Raw genomic sequence first — 20,104 nt, 5'->3', positions numbered from 1 at the left:
GATGTGAACTGCGCTCCTCTGTTGGTGGTGATGTCCATTGGGAGGCCGAACCTGGCGATCCAGTTTGCAATGAGCGTCCTGGCGCAGGACTCAGTGGACGTATCTGCGAGTGGTACGGCTTCCGGCCAACTGGTGAACCTGTCAACCATGGTAAAGGTATACCTGGCGCCCCAGGAGACTGGCAGGGGGCCGACGATATCCACATGGATGTGTTGAAACCTGCTGTGCGTCGGCTGGAACTGCTGGAGGGGAGCCTTCACGTGCCACTGGATTTGAAGGCGGTCTGGCAGTGTATGCAGGTCCTGGCCCAGTGTCCAACCTATTTGCGCAAACCATGCCAGACAAATCTGTCCGCTACCAGCTTGATGGACACCCGGATGGAAGGGTGGGCCAGGTCGTGCAGCGTGTCGAACACCCGGTGCCTCCATGCTGCTGGTACCACGGGTCGGGGTTTGCCAGTAGACATGTCGCACAGCAGTCGATCCGCTGCCAGGCCAATGGAGACGTCCTCCAACTGGAGCCCTGAAACAGCAGTGTGGTAAGCCAGGATCTTGGTGTCCGACCGTTGTGCTTTCGCCAGTGCTGCGTAGTCTATTCCTGAGGACAATATGCCTACTGAGTGGAGGCAGGGGCGAAACAGTGTGTTGGCGATGACGTTGTTCTTCCCTGCAATGTGGTGAACATCCGTGGTGAATTCTGAAATAAAGGACAGGTGCCTCTGCTGCCGAGCCGACCATGGGTCCAATACCTTGGCCAGTGCGAAGGTGAGGGGCTTGTGGTCCATATACATGGTGAACTCCCTTGAGAAAGTACCAGAAATGCTGGACAGCCAGGTAGAGTGCTAGCAACTCTCTGTCGAAAGCACTGTACTTCACCTCTGGTAGCCGTAGGTGCTGGCTGAAGAAAGTGAGTGGTCGCCACTGGTCCTCGACGAGCTGCTCCAGGACTCCGCTGACTGCCGTGTCGGAAGCATCAACTGTGACTGCCATGAGTACATCGACTCTCGGGTGCACTAGGAGGGCCACCTTTGCCAACGCCTCCTTGGCCTGCTTGAATGCCTCCGTGGACCCCGCGTCCCATGCCACTTCTTTGGCCTTGTCGGCCATCAGACTGAACAAGGGTCACATGATGCATGCCACCGATGATAAAAGTTGACCACCCCTACGAACTATTGCAGGCCCTTGACCATGCTGGGCTTGGGGAACTGGCGGATGGCTTGGACCTTGTCCGGTAGGGGAACTGCGCCATGTCAGTTGACTCTGTGACCCAAGAAGTCGATCTCCATCTGCCCGAACTGGCACTTCGCCAGATTGATTGCCAGTCTGTGGTGGCTCAGGCATTGGCAGAGCTGGCACAAATGTGCCACATACTCTTGGTACGAACTGCTGGCTACCAGGATATGGTCCAAGTAAATGAAAACGAAATCCAGGCCACGTCCCACCAAGTCCATGAACCTTTGGAAAGTTTGGGCTGCATTCTTGAGACCGAAAGGCATCCTCAGGAATTCAAACAAGCTGAAAGGGGTGATGAGGGCTGTTTTGGGCACGTCGTCGGGGTGCACTGGGATCTGATGGTATCCCCTGACCAGGTCGATTTTCGAGAAGATGGTCGCTCTGTACAGGTTCGTTGTGAAGTCCTGGATGTGGGGTACTGGGTGTCTGTTCTTGTTGTGTTGCCGTTGAGCCTTCTGTAGTCTCCGCAGGGCCTACATCCTCCTGCGGACTTGAGCACCATGTGCAGTGGGGATGCCCACGGGCTGTCTGAGTGGCGTACGATTCCCATCTCTTCCATCTTACGGAACTACTCCTTGGCGAGGTGGAGCTTGTTGGGTGGGAGCCTGCGAGCTCGGGCGTGCAGTGGCGGTCCTTGCGTGGGGATGTGGTGCTGCACGCTGTGCTTGGGGTCGGCCGTGGAGAACTGCGGGGTGACTATGGAGGGGAATTCCACCAACACCCTGGTGAATTCGTCACCTGAGAGGGTCACAGAATCCAGGTGGAGGGCCGGTAGCTTGGCTTCTCCAAGCTGGAAAGTCTGGAACGTCTCGGCGTGGACCAAATGCTAACCTTTTAGGTCGACCAGGAGGCAGTTGGCTTGTAGGAAATCTGCCCCTAGTAGTGGCTGTGATACCGCTGCCAACGTGAAAGTCCAAGTGAAACGGCTGGACCTGAAATGCAGTGAGATAGTTTGCGGGCTGTACATTTGAATACTGGTGCCATTTGCAGCAGTGAGTTCGGGGCCTGGGACCATGTTATGAGTGTCCATGTTCGAGGGGGAGAGTACGCTGACTTCGGCCCCGGTGTCTACCAGGAAGCGCCGCCTGGAGTGTCGGTCCCAGAGGTACAGGAGGCTGTTGAAGCCATTAGCGACGGCTGGCACCGGCGTTTCCCAGAAAAGCACATAGTGGACAGCAGTGGCACGCGCCTGAGCCCCGTCTTTGGTGATAGTAACACCATTGTTCCGAACTTCTGTCTTTTTCCCTTGTAGGTCTCGACGGCTTCGGTTGCGGGGCCTGGGCTTTAGAGTGCGCGATCATGGCTAGGCCAATGGAGGCTGCTCCACGTTGCTTGCTCTGCCAAAGGACATCTGCTTTAGCCGCAACCCCGCTTGGGTCGCTGAAATCCTCACTCACGAGGAGGAGGCGAATGTCCTCTGGCATTTGCTTGAGGAACAACAGTTCAAATAAAAGGCATGGCTTATGGCCGTCCATGAACGCCTGCATATCATTCATGAGCTCGGATGGCGTGCGGTCGCCCAGGCCGTCCATGTATAGGAGCCGCTCGGCCCGTTTGCGGCGGGAGAGTCCGAAGGTATGGATCAGGAGCGCCTTAAGCTTAGTGTACCTGTTCTCCATTGGTGGCTGGCGTAGGAGGTCGATGATCCGGCCTGCCGTCTCCTGGTGGAGCGTGCTGACCACGTAGTAGTACCGCGTGGTGTCGGCTGTAATGTCTCTGATATTGAACTGGGCCTCAGCCTGCTCGAACCAAACGTGGGGCTGAGTGGCCCAGATAGTTGGGAGCTTCAGAGAGACGGCGCTGTGCGAGTTGCTCGAACTCATGGCTGGTCGCTGAGTCGCCGGCTCCAGATGCTGTCTGGAACGTCGGAGTCACCAATGTAGTTGCGTGCAATGCGCTACTAAAGAAACACACGGAGGCAGAGAGAGCTGAACTCAGAATGCCTTTACTGATTCAAAATCGCACGCTTCAATCTCTCCTCCCATGGGCCCCTGCGACCCGCGGTGCGGACATCCCCGGAAGGTCCGCCCCGAGCGGGTAGTTCCAAACACGCTACTGTGTGTCTGCCTGCGGCTCCCGATGGCGGTTCGAGTCCTGTGTGTGCAGGCCACCACATTCCCATGGTAAGGGATTCTAGGACAAGAGGGCACGACTTCAGGATTGAAGGACGTCCATTTAGAACTGAGATGCGGAGAAGAGGTTTGTAAATCTGTGGAATTTGTTGCCACGAGCAGCTGTGGAGGCCAAGTTACTGGGTTTATTTAAGGCAGAGATAGATAGGTTCTTGATTAGCCAGGGCATCAAAGAGTATAGGGTGAAGACAGGGGAGTGGGGATGACTGGAAAAATTGGATCAGGCCCTGATTGAATGGCGGAGCAGACTCAATGGACTGAATAGCCTACTTCTGCTCCTATATCTTATGGTCTGATGTTTTAGGCTGTTTCGTTTATATTTATGGAGTCATAAGAAACTGCTGATGTTGGAAGCTGAAGCAACACATGAAATACTGGAAGAACCAAGTGGTCAGGCAGCATCTGTGAAGGGAAATGAACAATTGGTATTTTGGATCAAGACCTTTACCTTGACTCGTATCCTTATATATACCCAGGGACTTGTCCAGATGAACCCACCATGTTGACTGTCTGTTTCCTTTCATAGACTTTTAAGTTCTCTACAACTCGTGTCCTCAATTTTATTTACTTATTTTTATTTGTGTGATTTGTCTTCTTTTGATTGTCAGCCTTTATGTGTCGTTTGTTTTTCATTGATTATATTGTATTTGTTTGTTTTCCTGTATACACCTGCAAGAAAATTAATCTCAAGGGTGTCATATACGTACTTTGATAATAAATTTACTTTGTGCTTTTAACTTTAGATGCTGACTAATTGAGTTCCTCCAGTGATTTGTGTGTTGTTCTAGAATTAGAGTTAATTATTTTCCAACTCTGGCATGTACTAGAATCAGAATCAGGTTTAATATCACCGACATGTGTCATGAAATGTGTTGTTTTGAGGTAGTAGTACAGTGCAATATATAATTAAAAAACTATAAATTACAATATTATATATATAATAAATGAAATTAGCAGAGCCAAAAGAGTGAGGTAGTATACATAGATTCGTGTTCCGTTCAGAAATCTGATGGTGGTGGGGTAGAAGCTGTTCATGAAATGCTGTTCATGCTACTGTACTTCCTCCTTAATGGTTGCAATGAGAAGAGGGCATGTCCTGGGTGGTGGGGGTCCATAATGATGGATGCCTCCTTTTTGAGGCATCACCTTTTGAAGATATCCTCGATGCTGGGGAGGCTAGTTCCCGTCATGGAGCTAGTAGGGTTTTCGACTTTCTGCAGCTTTTTCCAATCCTGTGCAGTGGCCCCTCCATACCAAACTGTGTTGCAACCAGTTAGAAACAGTTATTGATTCAAACTGAAGCAGAAAGAAATAAAGCAAAACAAACAAAGAAATAAAGGGATAATGTAACTGTTGAAAGATTTGTGAACTAAATAAAGTTCTAAGTTATATGTTGGCTTCAAGCCTTAAAAGTTGCCTGGCATGGTTCTCCAGTGGTTGTTAGGACTGTTAATATTCTTGGGAATAGGTGGCTGAAATTGTAATGCTGATATTTATTATGTTCTCTCTATAGGAAACACATAAAATATGTTAAAGATCAAGAATTAAGACACAAGAAAGCAGTGGAGAAGGCAAAGCAGTACAATCAGAAGGCAACACAGTTTCTGAAAGAATCCATGGCTAGGTAAAACTGCAAGACAGGACTGAATCAAACAGAGTATTAGTAATTTTTATAAGAATTCTACTTGTAGTGATTTTATAACACCATAAAACAGGAACAGTATTAGGCCTTTTGGCCCATCAAGTCAGCTCGTTACTGACTTATTATCCCTCTCAACCCATCTTCCTGCCTTTATCGTGGTTACTTGAAATGACCAGGAGACGCAGACAATTCTTCGAGAAGTTTAAACCTTTATTTGCAAACAAAGGCTGAGGCAATCAATTAACTTGTCACCGAAAGACCACCGAGCTTTCTTTATAGTAATTTCTTATCTCAGTTACATTTTCGGTTTAACAGCATACCCAATCAATTTTTAGTTGCATATCATCTACACATTAACTAATCAAACGCTCTTGCCTAGCTCTCGGTGCACCACCAGTATTTCTTTCCAGTTCGCATTGGGGCCCCATTCCTGGCCAAGGTTATTTTTTCAGACAACCTCCCTCACATTACATTTCCTGCTCGTACCATCCTGTCCACCACTGTTATCTCTTACTAAACAAAGGCTGAGTATAATACATGGAGTACATTTCAGTGAATTAGTGCTGCTAGCTAAACAGGTGTACTTTAACTGCCACAGTATGTAGCTAAGAGAATACAAGGTATCTAGTAAAACAATACATAGCAAAATGTGTCTAGTAAAATAATACATAGTAATATTCAGTACATTGGAGTGATTACATAGTGCAGTAAATAGCTAGTACATAGTGGTTATATTTCAGGTATATATAGTGATTATGTCAGGTATATTTCTCAATACCTTCTCCCGATAACCTTTGATGCCCTGACGAATCAAGAACCTTTCAACCTCCAATTTAAATAGACCTAAAGACTTGGCTTCCACAACCATCTGTGGCAATGAAGCCCACAGATTCACCATCTTCTGGCTAAAGAAATTGCTCCTCATCTCTGCTGTAAATGGACGTCGCTCTATTTTGAGGCTGTGCTGTCTGGTCCTAGACCCTCTCACTATAGGGAACATCCTCTCCATGTCCACTATACCTAGGTCTTTCAATGAGATCCCCCTCTTTGCTTTTTATAATACTTACAATGGAAGCTAGTAAACTTGGAAGATTTTTCCAATTGAATTAAACCAGTTATTTCTGACTATATTTTAAATACTTATCTCCCATGTCACAAGCTTATCATTTTTTATTTCATTCAGACTTATCATGTTCTACTCCTAATGCCCTGAATCTTTTATTTGAGCTGTAAATTTACAGAGAGCTTGCAAACTTCTGCATTCAGCAACAAGTTTATCTCTCTGCATATCTAAATTAATCCCTCCCTTTTCAAATGTGTGAATAAATATAAACATGTTCACATAGATGGTATGATATCTGTTGTAATATGAACAAAGTCACCAAAGAGACACTAAAGCTATTTGATATAGAAGTGTTTTATTCAACAAAATGAGACATTCTTGGAGGAAATGGCCTGTTTGAGCCAATAATGCATGACATTTTATATGCTAAAGATCAAAGGTAGCAGCAGAACAATTTTATAGTTACAATCTATCTACAATGGTTCCTTTGAATTACATACAATATTCACACCTCCTTCTTTGCACCCGTACTCCAAACACCCAAAATGAACGTTAATCAGCATTGTCTGGTTGTCAATTAACTGGCTTGCACAGCTCCAGAAACCTATTGTCCAGGGCTGCATTTTAAATTTAATCTACAATCCATGTTCAGGTCTAAATATTGGTTGCTGAAGTTAATATTTGCTATGTACCCTAATTCCAGAATACACCTTAACAATATTGTATGCTTAAAAAAACCAAGGCTGGGTTATAACATAACCCCCTTTATGGAACCCATCAAAACTGCGCAGGATCCAGAAATTTGACAAGCTTCTATAGTTTCATAATTTGTGTTACTGTTGATTTAATATTGGCCATTTTTATGATCATTACTCCTGCTAAGAATGGTGTAGAGAAGAAATTAATGAATGTTATATAAATAAAATAAATATAAAATGAAAAACCATAATTAATGCTATATACACTCAGTGGCCACTTTATTAGGTAAACCTGTACACTTGCTCATTAATGCAAATATCTAAGCAGCCAGTCGTGTGACAGCAACTTAATGCATAATGCATGCAGACCTGGTCAAGAGGTTCAGTTTTTGCTCAGACCAAATATCAGATGGGAAGAAATGTAATCTAAATGGCTTTGACCATGGAATAATTGTTGATGCCGGATGGAAGCAAGAGGCAGAGAGTGAAGAAGTAAAGGCATCTCGGAGAGAAGCCTTTTTTTTTAACTGATCGGTGAAAAGAGGCTAGACTGCGCAGGCACGTGACGTAGCGTGCCAAAGGTTTAAAAAGGAGAGGAATTTTTCAACGGTCTTTTAAATTGAAGCAAGAGGCGGAGAGTGAAGAAGTAAAGGCGTCTTGGAGAGAAGCCGTTTTTTTTTAACTGATCGGGGAAAAGAGGCTAGACTGCACAGGCGTGTGACATAGCGCGCTAAAGGTTTAAAAAAAAGACCGCCATATACAGCAGCTGTCGTCGAACCATACTGAGTCAGAGTGGGACGGCTTTGGCTCAACAGGCAGAGGCGAGGGTAGGTTCTGGTAAGTTTTGTTTTGTTCATTTAGAGTAGAGAGAATGCCAGGCAGGATGTTGGAATGCACCTCTTGCAGGATGTGTGAAGACAACGGCACCTGCAAGAAGTGCATCCAGCTGCAGCTCCTAACAAACTGTTAGGGAACTGGAGCAGGAGCTGGATGACCTCCGGATCATTCGGGAGAATGAGAAGTTTATAGATAGTAGCTACAGGGAGGCAGTTATGTCAAAGGAGCAGTGCACAGGTAACTGGGTTACCGTCAGGCAAGGGAAAGGGCAGGTAGAGCAGGGCTCCCCTGTGGCCATTCCCCTCAACAACAAGTATACTGATTTGAATACTGTTGGGGGGGAATGACTTGCCTGGGACAAGCTGCGGAAGCCGGATCTCTGGCATTGAGTCTGGTTCTGCAGTGCAGAAGGGAGGGGGAAAGAAGAGGAGAGCGCTAGTGATGGGGGACTCGATAGTTAGAGGTATAGACAGGTGGTCCTGGGGTCGCGACAGAGACTCCCGGATGGTTTGTTGCCTCCCGGGTACCAGGGTCAGGGATGTCTCTGATCGCGTGCACAGCATTCTGAAATGGGAGAGTGAGCAGCTAGATGTCATGGTACACATTGGTACCAATGACGTAGGAAGAAAGAAAGAGGAGGTCCTGAAGAGTGAGTATAGAGAGCTTGGTAGGAAGTTAAAAAGCAGGACCTCGAGGGTAGTGATCTCAGGATTGCTACCTGTGCAACGCGCCAGTGAGGGTAAGAATAGGATGCTCTGGAGGATCTGGTGTAGGGGGCAGGGCTTCAGATTTTTGGATCATTGGGACCTCTTCTGGGGCAGATGGGACCTGTACAAGAGAGACAGGTAACACCTGAACTACAGGGGGACCAATATCCTTGCAGGGAGGTTTGTTAGTGCTATGGTGGGGGGGTTTAAACTAGATTTGCAGGGGGATGGGAACCAGAGTGCCAGAGTAGATAGTGGAGCGGGGGTGAAAATAAATTATGTTAAAGTTTCATGCAAAGTCACAAATAGAAGGGTTGTGTGTGGTGGTAATAATCTTCTGAGGTGTGTCTATTTCAATGCAAGGAGTATTGTGGGGAAGGCTGACGAGCTGAGGGCGTGGATTGACATGTGGAATTATGACATTGTAGCCATTAGTGAAACTTGGCTACAGGAGGGGCAGGACTGGCAGCTTAATGTTCCAGAGTTCCAATGTTTCAGACGTGATAGAGGCAGAGGGATGAAGGGTGGGGGGCTGTGGCAGTGCTAGTCAGGGACAATGTTACAGCAGTGCTCAGGCAGGGCAGATTAGAGGGCTTGTCCACTAAGGCCATATGGTTGGAGCTGAGAAACAGGAAAGATATGACCACATTAATGGGGTTGTATTATAGTCAGCGAGAATTGGAGGAGCAAATCTGCACAGAAATAGCAGACAACTGCAGGAAACGTAAAGTTGTGATAGTAGGGGATTTTAATTTTCCACATATTGATTGGGACTCCCATACTGTTAAAGGTCTAGACGGGTTAGAGTTTGTAAAATGTGTTCAGGAAAGTTTTCTAAATCAATATATAGAGGTACCGACTAGAGAGGATGCAATATTAGATTTCCTATTAGGAAACGAGTTAGGACAGGTGACGGAAATATGTGTAGGGGAACACTTTGGTTCCAGTGATCACAACACCATTAGTTTCAACTTGATCGTGGATAAAGATAGATCTGGTCCTCGGGTTGAGGTTCTAAACTGGAAAAAGGACAATTTTGAAGAAATCAGAAAGGATCTAAAAGGCGTGGATTGGGACAGGTTGTTCTCTGGCAAGGATGTCGTTGGTAAGTGGGACGCCTTCAAAGGAGAAGTTTTGAGAGTGCAGAGTTTCTATGTTTCTGTCAGGATTAAAGGCAAAGTGAATAAGGATAAGCAACCTTGGTTCTTTAGGGATATTGGAACTCTGATAAGAAGAGAGAGATGTATGACATGTATAGGAAACAGGGAGCAAATAAGGTACTTGAGTATAAGTACAAGAAAAAACTTAAAGAAATCAGGAGGGCTAAAGGAAGACATGAGGTTGCTTTGGCAGTCAAGGTGAAGGATAATCCAAAGAGCTTCTACAGGTATATTAAGAGCAAAAGGATAGTAAGGGATAAAATTGGTCCTCTTGAAGATCAGAGTGGTCGGCTATGTATGGAACCAAATGAAATGGGGGAGATCTTAAATGTTTTTTTTTACGTCTGTATTTACTAAGGAAACTGACATGGAGTCAATGGAAATAAGGCAAACAAGTTGTGAGGTCATGGAACCTATACAGATTGAAGAAGAGGAGGTGCTTGCTCTCTTGAGGAAAATCAGAGTAGATAAATCCCCAGGACCTGACAGGGTATTCCCTCGGACCTTGAAGGAGACTAGTTTTGAAATTGCAGGGGCCCTGGCAGATATATTTAAAATGTTGGTATCTACGGGTGAGGTGCCAGAGGATTGGAGGATAGCTCACGTTGTTCCATTGTTTAAAAAAGGCTCTAAAAGTAATCCAAGAAATTATAGGCCGCTAAGTTTGACGTCGGTAGTAGGTAAATTATTGGAAGGAGTACTAAGAGATAGGATCTACAAGTACCTAGATAGACAGGGACTTATTAAGGAGAGTCAACACGACTTTGTGCATGGTAGGTGATGTTTAATAAATCTATTAGAGTTTTCCGAGGAGGTTACAAGGGAAGTGGATGAAGGGAAGGCAGTGGATGTTGTCTACATGGACTTCAGTGAGGCCTTTGACAAGGTCCCGCATGGGAGGTTAGTTATGAAGATTCAGTTGCTAGGTATACATGGTGAGGTAGTAAATTGGATTAGACATTGGCTCAATGGGAGAAGTCAGAGTGGTAGTGGAGGATTGCTTCTCTAAGTGGAGGCCTGTGACTAGTGGTGTACCACAGGGATCAGTCCAGGGTCATTAGTTATTTGTCATCTATATCAATGATCTGGATGATAATGTGGTAAATTGGATCAGCAAATTTGCTGATGATACAAAGATTGGAGGTGTAGTGGACAGTGAGGAAGGTTTTCAAAGCTTACAGAGGGATCTGGACCAGCTGGAAAAATGGGCTGAAAAATGGCAGATGGAGTTTAATACAGACAAGTGTGAGGTATAGCACTTTGGAAGGAAAAACCAACGTAGAACATACAAGGTAAATGGTAGGGCACTGAGGAGTGCAGTAGAACAGAGGGATCTAGGAATACAGATACAAAATTCCCTAAAAGTGGCACCACAGGTAGATAGGGTAGTGAAGAGAGCTTTTAGTACATTGGCATTTATAAATCAAAGTATTCAGTATAAGAGTTGGATTGTTATGGTGAGGTTGTATAAGGCATTAGTGAGGCTGAATTTGGAGTATTGTGTGCAGTTTTGGTCACCGAATTATAGGAAGGATATTAATAAGGTTGAAAGAGTGCAGAGAAGATTTACAAGGATGTTGCCAGGACTTGAGAAACTGAGTTACCGAGGGTGGAATAGGTTATGATTTTATTCCCTAGAGTGTAGAAGAATGAGGGGAGACTTGATAGAGGTATATAACATTATGATGGGTATAGATAGAGTGAATGCAAGCAGGCTTTTTCCACTGAGGCTAGGGGAGAAAAAAAACCAGAGGACATGGGTTAAGGGTGAAGGGGGAAAAGTTTAAAAAGAACATGGGGGTGGGGCTTGTTCACACAGAGATTGGTGGGAGTGTGGAATGAGCTGCCAGATGAAGTGGTAAATACGGGCTCACTTTTAACATTTAAGAAAAACTTGGACAGGTACATGAATGAGAAGTGTATGGAGGGATATGGGCCAGGTGCAGGTCAGTGGGACTAGGCAGAAAAATGGTTCGGCACAGCCAAGAAGGGCCAAAAGGCCTGTTTCTGTGCTGTAATGTTCTATTGGTTCTATAGTTCTATAGGGTGGTTTGAGTATATTAGAAACTGCTGGCTTCCTGGGATTTTTATGTACAATAGTCTCTTGCGTTTACAGAGAATGATGTGGAAAACAAAACAACATCCAATGAGTGGCAGTTCTGTGGGTGAAACACTTTGTTATTGAGAGAGGTCAGGGGAGAATGGCCAGACTGGTTCAATCTGACAGGAATGTGACAGTAACTCAAATAACTATGGGTTGTGCAGAAAGACACCTCTGAATGCATGACACATCGAATCTTGAAGCGGATGGACTACTGCAGCAGAAGATAACAAATATACACTCAGTGGCCACTTTATTAGGTACAAGAGGTACCTAATTAAGAGGCCACTGAGTGTGAATAGAAATAGTTATAAAAATAAGCTATTAAATTTACAACTTACTTTATTTAGAGTTCGTAAAGAACAAGCTGAACAAGAGCTACAGATAAAAGAAGATCTGGAGAAGAGAATGCAAAGTGTACTGTCACTGAAGAAGAACATCGAGTTAAGCCAAGTAAGTGATGCTTTGATATCCAAATTTATAAAGAGATCCAAATTGCAACATTTTTATTAATTGACAGAAGTTTAATCACAGGGCAATCAAAATCCATAATATAGTCTACTATCATGACAACTTACTTCCTTATTGATTAAACAACTTTCCAGGTGTATTTTGTATGCATATCTCCCTAAGTGATGAGCTTCAACTTCAGAGTGAAATTCTGATATTTCCCACAGAGAATACAGGTAGTCTCTGGAGTACACAAGTGTTCCATTCCTGAGAACTATCCTGATTATTCCTGATAGCAGCAACGAAAAGAGAGCATGACCTGGGTGCATGTTCCTGGGAGCCAGTAATATTGATGGAACTCCAATATGGTGTTTGATAATGTAGGGTTACCTACATGTGGTAGTGTTTACAAGTAGATGCTGTACTTGGCATTCTTGGTGGCCGAGATTGCAAGTTTGAAAGATCAGAATCAGAATTAATATTACCAGCATTTGTTATGAAACTTATTGTTATGTGGGAGCAGTACGTTGCAATGCATAGTAAAAAAAACTCTAACTTACAATAAGAGATATATATATATATATATATATATAAGTCATGCAAAAAGAAAAAAAGGGAGATACAGAAGTTCATTGTCTATTCAGAATTCTGATGGTGGAGGGACAGAAGCTGTTCCTAAAACATAGAGTGTGTGTCTTCAGACTCTTGTGTCACCTCCTTGATGGTAACAATGAGAAGATGCTGCTGGAAAAAGTAGCTGCTGTCCTTGGTCTTCTCAGTGGCTGATTTTGCAGCTTTTGAAGATGCTTTTAGAAAGGTCTGGGGTTTGAACCACCACAGCATTTTGCTGTACAGACACGGCAAAGTGTCCTGCATTGGAGGAGGAAGGGAAGGAAGGTTTAGGGTAATTTGAGGTGTCAGTCAGTGGGCTGCCTGTTCTGGGAGGTACTGGAAATTAATGATACTTCACTCAGCCAAGCAGTGAAGGATATTCTACCATGATCTTGATTCATGCCTTTTAGATGGAAGGAAGGCCCTGGGAAGCAGGAAATGCACGACTCCCTGCAACATAGCCAGTCTCTGACCTGTTCCTGTGGTTGGTCAGTGGTGAACCCCAGGATATTAATAAGGTACCCCATACAAGGCTTACTGAGAAAGTAAGGAGACATGGGATCCAAGGGGACATTGCTTTGTGGATCCAGAACTGGCTTGCCCACAGAAGTCAAAGAGTTGTTGTAGAAGGGTCATATTCTGCATGGAGGTTGGTCACCAGTGGAGTGTCTCAGGGATCTGTTGTGGGACCCTTACTCTTCGTGATTTTTATAAGTGACCTGGATGAGGAAATGGAGGGATGGGTTAGTAAGTTTGTTGATGACACAAAGGTTGGAAATGTTGTAGATAGTGTGGAGGGCTGTCAGAGGTTACAGCGGGATATTGATAGGATGCAAAACTGGGCTGAGAAGTGGCAGATGAGTTCAACCCAGATAAGTGTGAGGTGGTTCATTTTGGTAGGTCAAATATGATAGCAGAATATAGTATTAATGGTAAGACTCTTGGCAGTGTGCAGGATCAGAGGGATCTTGGGGTCCGAGTCCATAGGACGCTCAAAGCAGCTGCGCAGGTTGACTCTGTGGTTAAGAAAGCATATGGTGTATTGGCCTTCATCAATCGTGGAATTGAATTTAGGAGCCGAGAGGTAATGTTGTAGCTATATAGGACCTTGGTCAGACCCCATTTGGAGTACTGTGCTCAATTCTGGTCGCCTCACTACAGGAAGGATGTGGAAGCCATAGAGAGGGTGCAGAGGAGATTTACAAGGATGTTGCCTGGATTGGGGAGCATACTTTTAAGAGATTATAGGTTGAGTGAACTCGACCTTTTCTCCTTGGAGCGAAGGAGGATGAGAGGTGATCTGATAGAGGCATACAAGATGACACTAGACACAAGAATACTATAGCACAGTACAGGCCCTTTGGCCCTCGATGTTGTGCCAACCCATATATTCCTTAAAGAAAGTACTAAACCCACACTACCCTGTAACCCTCTAATTTTCTTTCATCCATGTGCCTGTCCAAGAAGCTCTTAAGTACCCCTAATGTTTTAGCTTCCACCACCATCCCTGGCAAGTCATTCCAGACACCCACAACCCTCTGTGTATAAAAAAAAACTTACCCCTGATGTCTCCCCTAAACTTCCCTCCCTTAACTTTGTACATATGGCCTCTGGTGTTTGTTATTCATGCCCTGGGAAACAGGTACTGGCTATCCACCCTATCTGTGCCTCTCATAATCTTGTAGACCTCTGTCAAGTCCCCTCTCATCCTCTACACTCCAAAGAGAAAAGTCCCAGCTCTGCTAACCTTGCCTCATAAGACTTGTTTTCCAATCCATGCAACATCCTGGTAAATCTCCTCTGCACCCTCTCCATAGCTTCCACATCCTTCCTATAATGAGGTGACCAGAACTGAACACAATACTCTAAGTGCGGTCTCACCAGAGATTTGTAGAGTTGCAACATGACCTCTCTACTCTTGAACTCATTCCCCCTATTAATGAAGCCTAGCTCCCATTGGCCTTTTTAACTATCCTATCAACCTGTGCAGCGACCTTGAGGGATGTATGGATTTGAACCCCAAGGTCCCTCTGTTCATCCATACTCTTAAGTAACCGACCATTAACTCTGTACTCAGCCTTCTGGTTTCTCTTATATTTCTCTCTTCTCTTATATTGGCCATTCCATCCTGGGTAAAAGTCTCACTGGCTGTTTACTCTATCCGTTCCTCTTATAATCTTATGCACCTCTATCAAGTTACCTCTCATCCTCTTGCACTCCAAAGAGAAAACCCTAACCTATCCCCCAAGATATGTAGGCAGTATCCTCCTAAATCTCATCTACACCCTTTCTAAAGCTTCCTATAATGAGGCAACCAGAAATGAACGCAATACTCCTAAGTGTGATCTAACCAGAGCTTTATAGGGCTGGAGCATTACCTCATGGCTCTTGAACTCAATCCCCTGGCTAATGAAGGGGAACACACCATACACGTTCTTAACCATCCTACCAACTTGCACAGCCACTATGAGGGACAATGGCTGTGGACCCCAAGATCCCCCTGTTCCTTCTATTGATGGTGAATCAACAGGTTCAAAGCTCATGGATCACGGCTCTTGAACTCAGTTTCTCACCTAATAAAGGCCAACACACCATATACTTTCTTAACCACTTCTATCAAATTGTGCAGCATTTTTGAGGGATCAGTGATTGGTGGACCCTCAGATCTCTCTGTTCCTCCTTTTGATAGTAGATCAGCAGGTTCAGGGAGCAACACCTCATATTTCATCTGGGTAGCCTTTAACCTGAACATCCATTTCTCTAACTTCTAGTAATTTCTCCCCTTTCTGCTTCCCTCTTTGTCCATTCCCCACTCTCCCCTTCCTCTCCTCCTCACCTGCCTATCATCTCCGTCAAGTGCTCCTCCTCCTTCTCTTTCTCCCATAGTCAATTCTCTCCTATCATATCTCTTCTTCTTTAGCCCTTTGCCTTTTCCACCTATCATCTCCCAACCTCTAAGTTCATCCTTCCCCCCCCACCCCCATTCACCCACCTTCTCCCTCACTTGGCTTCACCTAGCACCTACAAGCTTGTACACTTTTGCCTTCCTTACCTTCTTATTCTGTCATCTTCCTTCTTTCCTTCTAGTCCTGATGAAGGGTCTTGGCCCAAAATATTGACTGTTTATTCTCCTCCATTGATGCTGCTTGACCTGCTGAGTTCCCTTATTTTAACACAGAGTGGTGATTGCATGGAATCAGAGTGGTGGTAAGAGGCAGATGCATTAGAGACATTCAAGAATCTTGTAGATAAGCACAAGAATTATAGAATAATGGAGGGCTATGTGGGAAGGAAGGGGTAAATTCATCTTAGAGTAGGTCATATATGGTAAGGCCATATCTTATGGTCTTATAGTAAGGTCGGCACAACATTGTGGTCTGAAGGACCTGTACTGCACTATAATGTTCTATATTCTATGTTCTCTACCAACAAAAGTCTTAAGAACTCATTCAATCTATATGCAGGAACTGAAAGTGACTCAGTTGCTGTGCATAGTTTGAATGAATTCTTATACTTTTGCAGGTAGAGAACATAAAACATTCTTGAAGCTTGACATATATACAGAAAGGTGCCGGAAAAAGGCCAGTAACATCATAAAGGATCCCACCCACCGTGCTCGTGGTCGATTTGTCCCACTCCCATCAGGGAGGTGGCTATGTAGCATCCACACCAGGGTTATCAGACTTAACAAGTTTCTTTCTCCAAGCAGTTAGGCCAATCAATACCTCCACCCACTAACCTACCCCGCCATACCCCCAACCACCACTATTTTACTATTTCCTGTCAGTCCATAAGACCATAACACATAAGAGCAGAATTAGGCCATTCAGCATATTGAGTGGGCTCTGCCATTCAATCATGGCTAATCCTGGCTCTCACTCAACCCCATACGCCTGCCTTCTCTCCATATCTTTTGATGCCTTGACCAATCAGGAAATGGTGAACTTTTGCCTTAAATATACCCTTGGGCTTGGCCTCCACTGCAGTCTGTGGCAGAGCATTGCACAGATTCACCACTCTCTGGCTAAAAAAATTCCTCCTCACCCCTGTTCTAAAAGGTCACCCCTCAATTCTGAGGCTGTACCATCTAGTACTGGATACCCCCTGTTAGGAACCCCGTAACTGGGTGTCTTACCAGCAAAGATAGGAGTAGCCATTGAAGTCTGATGATACTATTTTTAACAGTATTTATTAGTAAAAATACACAAAAATAATATCAATGCAAATATACAGATAATATACGTCATCAATACTAAACCTAAAAGTGCGGGTATAATAATCATAAATAAGAAATAAGCTCTATCGTTGTCTAGGGGATAATGAATTGTCCGATGGAAATATAAAGTTCAGTTCAGTTCATACAGGCTGCAGTCGTCGTTGATCACTGTGTGGCAATTGTTGGAGAGAGAGAGAGAGAGAGAGAAAAAGCAGTAACAGCTATTAACTTGCCGACTTTCCTTTTACGATCTGGATCCTTCGATTCGTTGTTGTTGTGGCCATTCATGTATGACCCCTCCACGTCCTTTAGCTAGACCGTTCCGTGATGGACTCGTCACCCAGGCAAGGGTGGACACACACACAAGCCCCCACCGGTCTCGTAGCGTTTCTCCTGGTGCATCTGAGGGGTGTTCCCCAGACCCTACTTTTATCCCTACTCACAGGGTCTCAGATGTCAATCAGGTTAGGATGATGCAATCCCTCAACCAGACCACTCTGGCTGCCCCCTGAGGGGTTTCAATGAATAGTACAGTACTCAATACACAATTCCTTCTCCAAGAGACAATAGCAGTAATCAGTGGTTCCGTTCCGCTTTTGTTAGAAGGAGACATTCCACTTTTGTGTATTCCTGCGTTGTCAATAACAACTGCCTTTTCTGTTATCCTGCGTCTCTCTCTCATTACTGACATGCTGTGTATCTCTCTCATTTCCTGGGTATCAGACCCGAAATAATAGCGAGTTTTGTGATTCTCAAAAAAAAGGGGGGGGGGGCGGGCACTGGCGATTCTGTACCCTTCTGCCCATCAGAGTTGCTCCTCATTCATAACACCCCACCATAGGAAACATCCACTCCGCATCCACAGTATCTAATCCTTTCCACATTCAGTAGGTTTCAATGACAGCCCCACGCATTCTTCTAAATTCCAGTGAGTACAGGCCCAAAGCTGCCAAACACTCCTCATATGTTAACCTTTTCATTCCTGGAATTGTCCTCATGAACCTCCACTCCAATGCATCCATTATCTTTTCAGCAGGCTCTCTTGGGACTCTGGGGTGTAGTCCATCTGGTCCAGGAGACTTATTCACCTTAAGACCTTTGAGTTTGCCAAGCATTTTTTCCTTTGTAATAGCAATAGGACTCACTCTTGCTCACGGGCCCCTGGCACACTGCTAGTGTCTTCCACAGTGAAGACAGATGCGAAGTACCCATTAAGTTCATCTGCCATTTCTTTGTCCCCCATTAGTCACCAGCATAATCTTCCAGTGGTCCAATATCAACTCTCACCTTATGTACAGCCACACCTGTGCCTCATGTCACTTTATGGACATACAGTTCCTATAAGTATTCACCCCACTTGGAAGTTTTCATGTTTTATTGCTTTACAACATTGAATTATAATAGATTTAATTTGTGGAAGTAGGTGACTGGAAGAATTGAATCAGCCCATGATTGAATGGCGGAGCAGACTCAATGGGCCGAATGGCTTACTTCTGCTCAAAATATAAAAAAACAAAATAATAGATTGCATAAGTATTCATCCCCTTCAAGTCAGTATTTAGTAGAGGCACCTTTGGCAGCAATTATAGCCTTGAGTCTGTGTGGATAGGTCTCTATATGTTTTGCATATCTGGATACTGCAATTTTTCCCCATTCTTCTTTTCAGAACTGATCAAGCTTTGTCATATTGCATGGGGGTCGTGAGTGAACAGCCCTTTTCAAGTCTAGCCACAAATTTTCAACTGGATTGATATCTGGACTCTGACTTAGCTAGTTAAGGATATTAACGTTGTTGTTTTTAAGCCATTCCTGTGTTGCTTTGGCTTTATGTTTGGGATCATTGTCTTAATGGAAAACAAATCTGCTTCCAAGCCACAGTTCTCCTGTAGACTGTATCAGGTTTTCCTCCAGATTTCCCTGTATTTTGCTGCATTTGTTTTACCTTCTACCTTCACAAGCACACCAAAGCCTGCTTACAGTGAAGCATCCCCACAGCATGATGCAGCCAGTACCATGCTTCACAGAAGGGGTGGTGTATTTTTGACAACGTGCAGCTTTTGGCCTATGCCAAACATAGCATATAGTCTGATGGTCAAAAACCTCAATTTTGGTTTCCTCAGACCATAGAACCCTCTTTCAGCTGACATCAGAGTATCCCACGTGCCTTCTGGCAAACTCCAGCTAAGCTTTCATGTGAGCTTTTTCCAGCAGTGGCTTTCTCTTTGCCAATCTCCCGTAAAGCTGCGACTGGTGAAGCATCCAGGCAACAGTTGTCATATGCACAGCCTCTCCCATCTCAGCCACAGAAGCTTGTAACTCCTCCAGAATTGTCATAGGTCTGTTGGTGGCCTCCCTTACTTGTACGGTTCACTCAGTTTTCGAGGATGGCCTGCTCTAGGCAGATTTACAGCTTAGACCCCCTCCAGTTCGCCTATCAGCCCTGACTAGTTGAGGATACCATCGTCTACCTGCTGAACCGTGTCTACGCCCACCTGGACAAGCCGGCGAGCACTGTGAGGGTCATGTTTTTTGACTTCTCCTGTGCGTTCAACACCATCCGCTCTGCTCTGTTGGGTGAGAAGCTGACAGTAATGCAGGTGGATGCTTCCCTGGTGTCATGGATTATTGATTACCTGACTGGCAGACCACAGAACGTGTGCTTACAACACTGTGTGTCAGACAGAGTGGCCAGCAGCACTGGGGCTCCACAGGGGACTGTCCTGTCTCCCTTTCTCTTTACCATCTACACCTCGGACTTCAACTACAACACAGAGTATTGCCATCTTCAGAAGTTTTCTGATGACTCTGCCTTAGTTGGATGCATCAGCAAGGGAGATGAGGCTGAGTACAGGGCTACGGTTGGAAACCTTGTCACATGGAGCGAGCAGAATCATCTGCAGCTTAATGTGAAAAAGACTAAGGAGCTGGTGGTGGACCTGAGGAGGGGTAAGGCACCGGTGACCTCTGTTTCCATCCAAGAGGAGGATTATAAATACCTGGGGATACGAATGGACTATAAACTGGACTGGTCAAAGAACACTGAGGCTGTCTACAAGAAGGGTCAGAGCCATCTCTACTTCCTGAGGAGACTGAGGTCCTTTAACATCTGCCGGACGATGCTGAGGATGCTCTATGAGGCTGTGGTAGCCAGTGCTATCATGTTTGCTGTTGTGTGCTGGGGCAGCAGGCTGAGGGTAGCAGACACCAACAGAATCAACAAACTCATTCGTAAGGCCAATGATGTTTTGGGGGTG

At 45.0% G+C, this 20,104-nt stretch overlaps 1 protein-coding gene across 8 annotated transcripts in view; it reads left to right on the top strand.

Annotated features, from left to right (window-relative positions):
- The window catches only part of cfap74 (cilia and flagella associated protein 74), a 461,786-nt gene that overhangs the window by 155,973 nt on the left and 285,709 nt on the right, over positions 1-20,104 (top strand). For all 8 annotated transcript variants that reach the window (XR_012096720.1, XR_012096719.1, XM_073032445.1 and 5 more), the window contains 2 exons: positions 4,878-4,988; positions 11,923-12,025. Coding sequence is in view for 6 of the 8 variants with exons in the window: in XM_073032445.1 (XP_072888546.1) it covers positions 4,878-4,988; positions 11,923-12,025 (214 nt within the window). In the remaining 2 variants the exon portion in view is untranslated. The remainder of the gene's footprint in view (positions 1-4,877; positions 4,989-11,922; positions 12,026-20,104) is intronic.

Source organism: Hemitrygon akajei, chromosome 29, assembly GCF_048418815.1.
Source record: "Hemitrygon akajei chromosome 29, sHemAka1.3, whole genome shotgun sequence".
In the NCBI taxonomy this organism is placed as follows: domain Eukaryota; kingdom Metazoa; phylum Chordata; class Chondrichthyes; order Myliobatiformes; family Dasyatidae; genus Hemitrygon; species Hemitrygon akajei.
This window is presented reverse-complemented; position numbering and strand designations above follow the sequence as displayed.